The sequence below is a fragment of the Aulonocara sp. 'chitande type north' Nkhata Bay genome, linkage group LG8 (genome assembly GCF_057382095.1).
Source record: "Aulonocara sp. 'chitande type north' Nkhata Bay isolate Kocher_YH1m ecotype deep benthic linkage group LG8, A_spYH_male_GT1.1, whole genome shotgun sequence".
NCBI classification, from domain to species: Eukaryota; Metazoa; Chordata; class Actinopteri; order Cichliformes; family Cichlidae; genus Aulonocara; species Aulonocara sp. 'chitande type north' Nkhata Bay.
In genome coordinates, this window is record NC_141351.1 from 15,088,880 (window position 1) to 15,102,462 (window position 13,583).

A 13,583-nucleotide genomic window follows, 5' to 3' on the forward strand; every position below is an offset into this window, starting at 1 on the left:
TAGCAAAGTATTGCCAAAGTATTGTCTCCCGTTTTTCAATAAAAACCGAACACGGCACTTTTGGACAGCACAACTTTTTGTCCTTCTTGTGACACTGTCCTTCAACCCAGATTTGCCCTACCATTGCCATTACGCCATCAAACATGTAAAAAAGTAAATAAATAAATAAAATGGTTTCAACATGAGTGACAAAAGGCTAATCCACAAATGAATCCCATCTTGGTGTCCATAAAGGGGACATGGTAAAGCCTGCAATACCACAAATCCGCAAAGGGCTTGTGCAAGACGTACTGCTCGCAACGATTTCCGAATGAAAGCCAGAATTCATAAGTAGAAGAAGAAGATCTATTTGCTTACATCCTAAATCTGCACTCAGCGCAGAGGAAATATAGGGAGAGAGGGAAAAAATCCCTGTCAATTCAGGGAACTCTTTTATGACTGGTGATGAGTGATTAGACTTTGGTGTTGTTGATGGGTTGTTAAGCAACAAACCATGAAAAGAGTCAATCTGCATTTACTCCTCTGTGTTTAATATGAACAAGTAAGCCAAGGCAACCTAATGCGATTTATAGTGTCTAACATCCAACTAATGTTGGTCTGTCATGTTGTTGCTTGCAGAAGTCACTTTAATGAGGACAAGGGGCAAAAAAAAAGAAGCCTTCAAGCGGGATTACAACAATGCTAATATATAATCGCTAGTTGTATGTTTAGCTTGGAATGTACAGTCGCCCAAAAAAAATCTCACTTCAAAACTTAAATCTCAACATAATTACGATCAAGTTGTGCAAAAAAACTGCATTTAAGATGCCAGAGCTCTTTAAAACAAATAACTTTTTCATTAAATGACTTTGCAAACTCTTCATTCTTTGCTAAGGTTAGTAACTGTGCCAAAAGTAATGAGTTTATGACCACTCTTGTTAAAGCTGGATAGTCTCTACAATCTTCAAGTGTCCATGATCATTTATTTAGTTTTTTAAGATAATGAAAAACATGAAAATGATCCTCATATTCAAGTGTTTGACTCCGTTCCATCACTCAAAATTCACATTTCAAACACTGAACTCCAACTTAGTGCAGAAGCCAATCACACAAAGACAAAACCCTGAAAATTAAAATATAAATCCAGAAATATGTTAATTCATTGCCACTGATGAATAGTTTGTGGTTGACCATCAGATTAAGAGGACACAAAAAGTTTTAAGTTTAGGGCCAGAAAAAAAAAGTCTCATGGAAAACTTCAGATAACACTCTCAAACATGTTTTTGAGCCGCGTGTAGGAATGTCAGTAGTCATTCATTAGTAACTCAGTCTTGATCGAATTTGAGCATTAAATTATCTGTTATATCTGTGCATCCACACTTTAATTAAATCATTTCTACATCAAAAAAAGCTTAAAAGGTGCTGTACTCCAATTCATTAAAACCATTTTCAGTCATTGCCTCAACTGAAAACTACATGTCAAGTCTCAAGATATCATTATAAGGTCAGTGAAACCACTTATGAAATTGATATATGGAGTGAAAATATTCAATACCATTAGCTTTTTCATTCTATTCACCTCAGTGCACCTAGCAGATAAACTGTTGAATTTCTCAAGGCTGACCAACTCTTTTCCAAATGCATTAATTATCTCCCTTGGCAGACACTGGGAGGCATTCCACCGAAAATACTTTTATTAAAGAAAAAGGCAATCCACACATCCTATTTGACCATGACTGAAGCTCCAAACAATACCCCAACAGATAACTGGAAATTAGTAAGGGATAGTTGAGTTCCTGTGACAGTTGGCCTCATGATTTAACATCAGGGTCCATGTCGGAATAAATGAAGCTGGGAATGAAAAGACAAATCATCACCTCAATCTTACTGAATGGGCTCCTTCTGAATTTAAGTACTGCACTTCAGACAAATTAAATTTTGACTGTATCGCATTTTTTCAAATCTTGCAATAACTAATAATTTGTACTATGCCTACATATTTTCCGACCTCATAAGACCGGGTGACGATATGCGTTTCAAAAGAAATACTGGCATGTAGATAACATGTTAGTGGGTCCTTGATGGAACATTGTGTGGCGTATTATGACAAACCAAAAATAGTTTTCTATTCAAAATTCAATAAGATGAAACAAAACGCATAACACAATGGATCTCGTGCCATCAACAAAACTGCCTTGACCATTATAGGACCTCCTTTTTAATAAATGACAAAAAGATGTAAGGTCTCAACAACAAAACTTGTCAAAGCTTGAGATTTAAAGACTATTAATTAACCTTTTAACAAACAAACATTTAGACCAGTAGTGTTTATTTGGATATAATAAAAAAGAAACGATCTAAAGAGGTGAAACATATTCGGAGAACTAGTTGAGAGAAGAAATGAGAATATTGTTGTGAGTTAAAGCATGAAATGTTTAAAAAAGGCATTTCACTTTCCCAAGGACTTGGCATTTAATTTATATTCTGTTTTGTTTGCTTAAGTATTTTTCAAAGCATAATTAAGCAAAGAAAAAGAAAAGAAAATGCATAAACCTATAAGCTTATAAGCAAGAACTCAGATAGGTTTTCACCACAGGGACACCATTTTCAATCTTGCATATTAAACATAAAGCAGAGGTTAGGCATAGCAATGGTAAGAAGAATTTATCAGAGCAAGTCCAACCACATATCAGCAGGGCAAAGTAATTGGTGAATGTGCCCAATATCTTCCTGATGTTGAAGCTTACTCAAAGAAAATTCTTAGATCAACACCGCCATCTGCTGCCAGCAGGAGGTGTGCTGATAGTCCAAGTAAGCCATGCAGTGAATAATCTCTCAAAAGGGTTCAGGATTTAAAATGGGAAAAAAAAAAATGAAGACACTTGTCTAAACTTCATAGCTACTGCAAAGTAATGACCAAGAGTTGTGATTTTTTTTTCTTAAAGAGATCAATACTCCTCATGAAATTTTATATTAAATAATTGAGGCAAAGCTATTCCAGTGAATTTATACCAATTACATAATGATAACAATGATATTAGGGCTGCAAGTTACAGCCACCGGTGCATCTTATTCAGCTAATTACTTACTGATGATTGGAAAAGCAGAAAAGTGTTAAAAATTACAAGGAAATTAGAAACGATTTGCTTGAAATTGATAAAGTTACTTCATTTTCAATAATACCTGAGGATTGTTTGTCATTTAACCAAATAATGATGACCTAATCTAAATAATGTCAATTTTGTTGTTAAAATGAAAAAAGAAAACTCTTCATTTTTATTGAGTCTACATAATAAATCAGAGACCTGACAATGATAAAGAACAGTTTGTCATAGTCAGGCGAAAGGAAGGAGGGGTCTCTGTACTCAAAATATATTCTGATAAGAGAAATTTATCAGGACTGACAAATGTATCTTTAAATCCTCCAGCCAATGTTGCTTTACGATGCCTCATTATACACAAGTCACACGAATCACACATTTCATGGCGTCCAGTTTCACTCACACACTTAAAGTTGTGTTTTGCGTGACGCAATCAATGCCTGCGAGTCCTCATCTTGCCCACTGGGACAGACCTAACCTGGCACTTTGAAAACAGTGGCTCTGTTTGCCCAATAGATTTCATTAAATTAAACTTAGGTTAGGCTCTCTTTCCCTGATCAAAGCCACTGCTAAGAGCCATGCCATTCTTCTCCCTCTGATTTGAGCAAGCTGACCCCATCAAATAGGATTTTCATTTCCCTTTTATTTATTTATTGTATACTTTGGCTTACTTTTTATTTTGCTTAAGCTCCTGTCTGCTTTGGCTACTACAATGTCTGTTTTGTCGTGGCTCAGCACCTGTGAGATCCCCATGGCCCCCGGTTTTATCACAATGAAGCTGTCACCCAACAAGCCAACAAAGCTACACCTCATATATATATATATATATATATATATATATATATATATATATATATATATATATATATATATATATATATATATATATATATATATATATACACACACACACACCCCTTTTGGGGTGGTTGTTTGATAAGTTTTCTTTCTGGATGAAATTGCTGGGTTTCTGAGGTCAACTCCAGCCCTCTGTCTGAAAAGGAGAAGGAATGAGGTCTCAAGCTGGCACACCAGTGGTAGAATTACTTCAAACCACGGGTGAATGAGAGGATGAGAGAGCAGGTTAAGGGGGGAGACACCCGTGGGAGGCCAGTAGGGGGTAGGTTATGGGGGAGATTTGGTAGTGAGGGAGTGGAAAGGCCTTGATATCCACAGAAAGCACAACAAAGCCGGAGCTTTTTACATTAAAAAGAAAGGAGATTGCCCTTTTTTCCACTCGATGCCTTTTCGAGCCGAGTGTCATGTCCTCCCTAGGCCGGCAGGAAGTGAGAAGCTGAGCTCAGCTATAGCATTTGGCACATCTGAGACACATCTGAGGGGGCTGAAGTTCTTGCCTTCTGAACACTTGCATCAGATTTACGGGAGACGAGATATACTAGATGTAACTCTGTGAGGTGGGTGATCCTGGTTTAAATGTGCGCTGATTTCACCACGCCACACGCAGAGGTGTAAAAAAGAGAAATTACAGTCAAACAGGGAGACTCACAGTTAGAAGCCAGTCACTGCTTTTTTATTTTCCGGACACCCGGATTATCCTACGGCTACCTTCTGCTTTTTATTTCAGTACAAGCAATTACAGACACGACTTAAGTATGCAGCGATGTGCAAAAAAGAATTTAGACATCATCATACTCTCTAAGGACTGTGCACACCGGATTTTTGCATTATAAAGTGCATGGAGGAATGCCATGTTTTGCCAGGGTGAAGAAACAATTTTCGTCGCCAGCACATGCTCGTAAGACAGGGGAAAAAAAGGCTAGAAACGAAAATTAGCACCAATATCGGCCACAGCAGGTGTTAACTGCTTGATGATTAAGCATGGTAAGAGTGGGGAGAAGAAAAGTTAAAGATTAATCGTCAGCCAATTAAATGCCTATGGCGAGAAAAGCAAGCTGTTTTGGCACAGAGATCTCTTCTATGATCTCAGTTAGCACATCTCAGTGGCGTGTTCACAGATCACTAGCACATATTATTTGAATCTAAATGCGGTGTTTGTGCATGTTTACTTGTTTGGAGCGGTGAGGTGGGGGAATATAAAAAGTATTTTGTGGTTAATGATGATTAGATACCAAACAAACATTTAAGAAAAATAATGAGTGTTGGTGAAAAGCATGGACTGTAGTAGTCATCTGAGGTATAGATGGGCAGTATATCATAAATAAATATGTAGTTTTTCATATGTGCATAAGTCTATTTTGAGTTTCACAACTGCTACTTTTATTTTGACATTTTGTATCAAATCAAAATTACTCAACACTTGGAATTCTGATTATATTGGCTATGCATTGTGCATTTTTGTGATGATCATTGCACTGCTTCCCGTTACTTCCTGAAAACCTTCCCATTAAACTTGAGCTATCCAAATATCCTCCAATAAATCCTCTACAAGCGAAGAAAAAGTTCAGATTTGTGTGGAAAAGTACACACTTTATTCATTTCAAGGTTTGGAGAAAAGTTTGTTCGTTATTTTGGCCAACCTCTAAACTTAACACATTAAGGAGAAGCCTTTGCTGAATTTCCTCAACAGGACTTCAACAATTCAGTATATATTTTTCCAACTCATTCTGAGGCTGTGGATTTAAATCACATAAAACTTGATTCGTGGAGGGACACGTGCTCTCAAGCTCAAGGTCAACGGCTCTTACACTACGGGTTTATTATCATGTTATGAGCACCAGCAAAACAAAACTGACAACAGAAAACAACAACCACAGAAAAAAAGATATAGTTAAAGATACGTTACCACTACGATTTTTCTTAACATTATAATGCCAACAATCAATTTAAAATGCTTTCACAAGGATCAATTTAAAGATATAATAATTAAAATAAGAGGTTAAAAAAGTTTTGGATTCAATTGCACTGGATAATTGCGTATTTCTGAGTATTATTGATTACGTGAAGTACCTTGGGCAATATTGGTAGCTCAAAATGTAGACTAAAAGCAAGTGACCCAAAAGACCAGACTGTTCATTAAGCTTTGATAAATCAAGCCAAGACATACAGTGATTTATGAATTACTAAACAAGGCCAGATTCTGCAGCAACAACACAAACACACACAACCCATTCTCGATAGGCATTGCTTGAAAGTTCAGATATGAACTCCGAATTAACCTCTGTGGATGCACCGCTGAGCTTCAGTGCAAGTCTGTTTGTGAGTGCAGGAATTACTGCGAGAGTGAGAGTTACACGTAAACAGTCCGCAGTTTTTGGTGTTTTTCTAACAGTAAAGATAAATAAATAATGATACAAATTTCATGAGAAAAGAAGTGTTTTTCGAGGATTAATGTTTAATTATTTGGTTAATTTACAGCTATTGCAGAGCGATGGAAGTATGTGAAGCCTTGAAATGTCATGAAAGGGATTTATGCACGTGCCACAAATTCTGCTGATTACTTACAAAAACGATGTGTCTGAACAAAGGCGGTGATGGAACAAAGTGTTACTACATCCTCTGAAGAATTATTAGCAGAATATGGTCATGCACAAAACGGTACTGTATTTCGCTATTGGACATGTGACAAAAAAACTAAACAAAACAAAAAAAACGAAGGCAGATCGATTGGTCAGGGGTTCATCTTTTTGGTAAGATAATGACACAAAACACTGGAACAACAGAACTGCACGCACGGTGGCCTTGAAAAGATGGAAAACCATCACAGTCTCTGGACTTCATCCAGCTCGTCTGAGTGGAAGAAAAGTAACCCACAAATTCAACACGTGTGTGTCAGCAGTGACTGGTTCCAAACCAATTTTCCAAATGATATTTCTTTGAATATGCATTTATTTTATAATTTAATTTCTGAGTTTAAAAAAGCTGGGGTGTTTGTCTTATGATGAGTAGTTTATAGACGCTTATTTATTATGGAGCATCATTTACACTCTCAGTAAGAACATTACAACTATTACAACTGTTGCGTTTGCATGAGAATTAAAAAAAAAACATTTCATGACATATTGAAATACTTACAAAGTCTTTCTCAAGCTTTTCCATCTCCTGTTTATAGCTCTTCAGCCTGCTGTTGTACATGGCTCTGCTTTGGATGGGGATCTCTCGCACCTCCAGGTCCATCTGCTCCAGCTAAAACCCACAATTCATCCAATTCATTTAAAGTCAAACATTCCTAACAGAAATTTTAAGAGTCATTTCAAAATCGAAAGAAATACTTGGAATATAAAACACTGCCAGAGTGACAGATTTAGAGCTCATTATAATACAGATTTACATTAAAATATTAAAAAGTACAAAATAGACTGTATATGCACATTTTTACATTTAAAAGTTTAGTTTTTTTTATGATCATATTTCCTGCACAAGCTTTCTGAAAAAAATTTTAAGGGCAAGTTTTACAGTTGTGTGCTCCCTTTGAACACTTTTGAACAGATTCAACTTCAGCAGCATTAACTTTAATATCCTCCAGTGCCGATTGTAAAATCAAACGCCTTCTGCTGGTGTCACTCAGTTGTGATAAAAGTTACAACAGAGGAAGTATGTTCTGTAAGTACACAATCAAATACGAGGGCTTCTTCATTGCCATGACACGCATGGGCCCAACAATGTCTGAGTGAATGAAGCAAAAGTACATCTGATGCATGGGTAGACAGGTCTCTCTGTGGCAGATTTGGAGGAAACTCATCACTATGGCATAACAAGACAACCGCAACAACAATTTGTTTCTGTCAGGTGACTTTGCTCATGTTTAAACAGCAACATGAAGACACCCACCCAAGATAATGGCTTGAAATGTGTCATAGGGGTGTCACTTAAAAGCAGATTATGGGAAAGTAATCATATGAGGAGGAAGCCTCCTTTCCGCCATGTGAAGTATGTGTGCATGTGTGTTATGTCTACATGTCATGTCACCACCAGGATAATACAGGTGCTGTTGTCTGGTGCCAGTGAAAATTGTCCCCTCCCTCTTTCCACAAATTCATTATTTAGGAAATGGGAAGAGGAGAAAATTACTGATCAAAGACATACCAACTCTCTGACTTCTTCAAGCTGTTTGTCGACATTTAGAACCAGCTGTGTCTTCTCCTCTGAAAGAGAAAAAAAACCCAGCAACATATTGATCAGCCGACGGAGGAACAGCGCTTCATGACAACAGCCTAACTCCCCCGCAACGGGGGAAGAGAGGGGGAGAGAGAAAGAAAGAGACTGGGAGAAAACAACACACGAGGACACATTTGAAGATATATTTACACATTCTCTCCACACGACGAGCCAACATTTGATGTCTCTTAGTTATTGGCGTCTATGAGGCCTTTGTTGGTTTCTGTTGAGGAGCAGCGAGACACCTCATGCCAACTCAAAGGGAAGGGAGGTGTCAGCTTTGCTCACTTGCCAGAAGTATGAGTCCCACTCAGAATGACTAACGCACTGTTCTACACCTCACCCCATGGCTGCTCTACCACATTACCCATTGAAACTCATTAGGACTTAAGAGTTCCAGAGCAGCGTGCAAACTACAGCGCTTCCAACAGTTATTTAAGGCAACGGCATTATCACTTTCCCTACATCTACATGAACTAGTCTTTGTCCTGAAATTAGATCCTGGCCAAAGATTTTGTTAGTTCATGGTATGCGGTATGGTGTTTACTAATCAAGCATATTTATGTTAACTTAAAACAAGAAAAAAAGAAAAGAAAAGACCATTGCCCAAGGCTTTGACATAAAGTATAAGCAACTTACACATATAGTTTAATAATAATAAAGAAAACAAAAAAATGAAGTTAGGAAATATAGGAAATTCTCTTATGCATAAATACCATTAATAACATAAAAAATATAAAAGAGGGTAAAGAAAATAACATTTAATGTCATCTTAACATGCAGCCTTTACTTTAGAAACTTTGGTTTAAGAGATTTATGTGCATGTTACTTTATCACACATCCACCATATGTCATTGTTGCACACCCCTGTGGTAACAGCACTCCCCAGCACCAGCAGCCTCCCTTAAGTGGAACAATGCACCCACCACACAACAGTTCGAGGAAAAAGACAAAGCGATCAATGTAATGCAAAAGCGAAGCCAAACTAATGTTAGAACCATCCCAGACTTGAGGTGTTGTGGAAATCTTTTGCTAACCATGGTGTGAGATATATCATACTAAATTTTAAATAGTTTAGAGTACATTTGTAACACAAAGTTGTGTTAATGTTATCAGTGCATCAGCATATCACAACAGTCAGTCAAAGTGCTGATCTTGTAGTATATTTGGTTTAACAGTTTAAGAGGACACCTGTGGACCTGATATACTGACAATAAAAATTCTGTTAATTGTTACATTTTTTTTTAACTCCCAGAAAACAAAAAGTGACATAATTATAAATTCACAGATAAAATGTATCATTACAAAAAGTGCAGCATCTTAAACACCAGCTCCGTATTGAGTACAGATGGTAAATGTTAAGAGGTGATGCCTACAAAGTCGAACCAATCTTACATTTTTTACAGTAATTAAGAAATTCTGAAAATGTTATTTGCTTTTGAAACCCCAACAGATGTATTCTAATAAAGGTTTAAAAGCAAAGTATGAAAAGCATTCTAGGTAAAATACAAACAAAAGTAAATCACAAGAATACCCAGCTGTGGGACTGCAATAAAAAAAAAAAAGCTAAGCCAAGATCTTCGTTTCTCAGGTGCCATAGGCCAACATGGCCCTTAAATTCATTTTTAAAACCTGTGTCCAACCTTACAACCTCTATAGTAAACAGCCAGAGGCAATTCAGTGAAAGATGAGATGACGCTTTCGTACTCAGGCTCAGGCCCGAGCTAGAGGGCTGTGAAATATGTATGGCTATTTACCAAGACTAGAACCTGCTGACAGACGGATGAGGAGTTTTGTAGACAGAAGTAAGGCAAAAATGAAGAAAACAAAGGGCTTGGTATTTTTCTTTTACTTTTTATGTTTCATATTTCAATGCCAGTGATTGACAAATAATCTCTTGCCATGAACATTCAAAAGTGAAAACTTGGAGCCATGTTTAATAGAACAAGGATGTTGAGTCTTGTTCTGTTCATAGTATTCTTATTCAAATTTCTTCTTGATGTTGAGTTTTGGAGCAATGTTGCAAATAAATAATATACAAAAATTAATTGTTTGTGAGCATCTAGGTCATGTTTTCCACATGCCATGGCCATTATCAACAACATAACATGCCAAGTAAAAGTAATAAACTACAAGAACAATGTTATGGCTCCTTTTTAAAATATTAAACAGAGGAGATATCATGGGCAAAATGCATCCACTTGGGTAAGAAGAGCCAAAAGAACTTAAGAAAAACTTAATGGAGTCTTCTCCCACCCCCATTCTCTGCGGCCTGCTGGAGCGGGGGGGCTAGTAGGAGGAGTTGGCCGTCCGACTGCGGTCTGGGGTGTGGGGCCTCCCTGCTGCTGCGGAGTCGGGGTGGTCTGCCTCTCCCCACCGCAGGGAAAAGGGTAACACCACCTGGGTCTGGGTGCAATTCCCCCCTCCAGGGGCAAGGGTACCTAGACCCGGTTTGTAGAGTACGCTTGGGGAGTGTGATTGTGTGTACAGCGTCTCTTTATGTCTGTCTCCACGTTGGTTGAGTGTGGAGTGAGTGCATATGAGAGCATGAGGGTGGGAATGGATGTTTGTGTCTGTGTGTGCCTGTATGTCTGTGTCTATATGTCAGGTTGGGTATCAGACGCCACCTCTCTGGGGACACCTCAGGCCCTCCAAGGTTTGGAGGCCTATCTCCACCCACCACCACTTCCCCTGCCGGTGGCGGACTCCCTCAGGTGTCGGTGTGTTGGTGGTTCTTTGTGTCTGGGGGTGGGCGTCCGGGTACACACCGGCTCACTCCTTGGCGGCCGCTTGTCGGGGCCTGGGGCCTGGGGCTCGCTCGGGCCCCTTTGGAGGTGGGGTGCCCCCGGCCTCTCGGCCTAGGGCTCGGTCACTCAGGCGCAGCTGGGGGCCGGCGGAGCTCACGGGCGCGTCACTGCAACCCCCCCTGGCTTCTGCTCCGCGGCTGCTGAGTGAGCCCTCATCTGGGACTCTCCTCAGCTCTTACTGGAACAGTGGCGCGGCTGCCCCTCTGTTGGTCTTCCATGGTCTCTTGTGTTCTGGGGGCCTCTGGATGTCTGGAGTTTTGATCTCCTCCATACCCGCTTCACACCCTGGAGGATGGGGCTGTGGCCCCCCCACACTCCCTAGCAGATCATTACATGGAGAAACCTTTGGAATGCAAGCATGCTGATCCACACAGGTATGCACACATGGGTATTCACAGACGCGGACTAAAGCTTTCTTGGCTGCTGCCTCAAAGCACACTGTGCGCTGTCTATCTTGCGTGCTGCACAATATCGTTTATTACTTAGTAAATACTGATATCTATGACTAGCTAGTTTATTGTGATGGTGCTTTGTTTTCTCTATTATTATGTTGCTCTTTGTTGTTTGCTGTCTCCTCTGTTTGTTTGTTTGTTTGTTTGTTTTTTCTCCATACAGGTGACCCAGGAGTTTTTGTTTTTTTTTTTTGTCTCTCTTCCCCCCCCTTCTCACCGTCTCTTCTCCCCTTGGGTTTTCTTTCTTTCTCTCCCCCTCTCTCTCTCATTCATTCCCCCTGTCCTATTTATTAAAAAAAAAAAAAAAAAAAATGACAAAGGATGAACTGAAGCTCTGCCATCACGTAATGTCGCATACTGCTGTTTCTGATGTCATTTAAAAAAAAAAAAAAAAAAAAAAAAAAGAAAAACTTAATGAGTAGGAAGGGAATTGAAATTCAACTGTAAACTATTCCATTGGTGTCAGAAAACACACAACAACTACTTATGGTTGTAATGCATTTTCTAGCTTTGTACATATTCATACAGGCTTCCTCTGACACAGTCAACAGATGGTGAGAGGAAGCAATGAGAAATTACTCTGCGGAATGGGCTGCCATGAGTCTTCAGACATGCCAATTCCAAACCAGAAATATTCAGTCAAGCGAGGTTTTGTGAGAGCAGTGCCTTTGAAAACCCAATGAGCAAGTGTGAGCCGAGAGGAAGAGATAAAGCTTCCACATATGAAATCTGAAAACTTAAAACAAACTACTAGTTAAAACTCACTGTAAGTAAGTAGTAATAACGGTTGCTCCTACTCAGGTGTGGACACCAAAATTTTAATATGTAGTAGTTCAGCCTTAAATTAATTGTCATATCCACCTTTAGATATATATTTCCCACCATTTTGGCTTAGTGTAGCTGTAAACTAAAAACACCCAGTGTATTTCACACTGCAAAATACCATTTAATTTTGAAAAGTGACCGTAAAAATGGAAGAAGGTGCTGTGCAGAAAGGCTCTTGCACTGAGAAAACAAATACAAACTCAATGACTATTTTGTCTCAGCTTATAACTGTGATTGGTATTGAGTGGTGTCAGATGACAGTGTAGCTGTTTATACATCTGCCTAACAAGCAAACGATACGGTTCGATCCCAGGAGGAGACATAAATCCCTGTGGGGTTCCATCAGGAAGGGAATCTGGGGTTTTAAAAAAATCTGCAATGTCAATAGTGGAGCTATTTACTGTGGTGATCCCTTGTGAAATAAGGGAGCAACTGAAGCTCAACTTTCTATTATGCATTCTATTATCTATTCTTTGTATTAAGTCATTTTAAATAGGAAAGTATTACCCATTGATATGTCTACATTCATTTATGGGTATGTTAAGTAAAAGTATTACATTTTAAAGTTAAATCACAACTGGTCAACTAGCTCTGGCCTTTTCCATGTCATCCAAACTCATGTTTCCCTTCCAGGCTTAGCTAAATCCACAAGCTGCCCGTCTTTCAGCTGCCTGCCTGCCACCAAAACACTAATGCAGCAATCTGGTAAATCTACATGTAGGAAAAACAAGATGGGAAGACCCAGAGCCAGGTGGTTAACAACATCTGTAGGTTTTAACCCACCTCTAAACCCTCTTTTAGTGCAGGGCTTCACAGTACAGAAATGTAAACATAAATACATTTTAAAGACTCCTTTCAAAGAAAAAAGTCAAAGCCATGCATTCGTGCCTAGATCCTGCAGAATATAAATTACAGTATCAAAAACAGGCTCAGACAGTCAGGATTTCATATGTCTGAAACCTACAGAACCAAGTATGAGAACTGGTGATGAGAAAAGAGGTCTATCTAACATTAACAACACATTGCTATCTGAAAATGTAGTCAAGTAGTGCGGTGCGATATTGCAGATTTTAGTATTGATCTGATACCAAGTAAATACAGGGCCAAAATTGCCAGTACTGATACTTTAAACCTACATAGGCAGCTTATGCTGGGGAGAGCAGTCACTCACGACTTAAAAGATGGCTCATCATCAATTTGCAAATAGTGACTATTAACACACTCTGATTTTTACTTTCATTAATAACTGGTTAACAAAACAAAATACACCTTTTCATGTTTTTTTCAAACTGAGTTTTTTTGAGACCTAGAATGTAAATGTGCCTGTCTCTAAAGGTCATGTC

General features: G+C 38.7%; 1 protein-coding gene across 3 annotated transcripts in view; it reads right to left on the bottom strand.

Moving 5' to 3' along the window:
- Positions 1 to 13,583, bottom strand: part of vti1a (vesicle transport through interaction with t-SNAREs 1A) — a 114,324-nt gene that overhangs the window by 97,655 nt on the left and 3,086 nt on the right. For all 3 annotated transcript variants that reach the window (XM_086303789.1, XM_086303791.1, XM_086303790.1), the window contains exons 2-3: positions 8,085 to 8,143; positions 7,074 to 7,184 (exon numbers count right to left, since the gene is read on the bottom strand). In XM_086303789.1, coding sequence (XP_086159915.1) covers positions 7,074 to 7,184; positions 8,085 to 8,143 — 170 coding nt within the window. The remainder of the gene's footprint in view (positions 1 to 7,073; positions 7,185 to 8,084; positions 8,144 to 13,583) is intronic.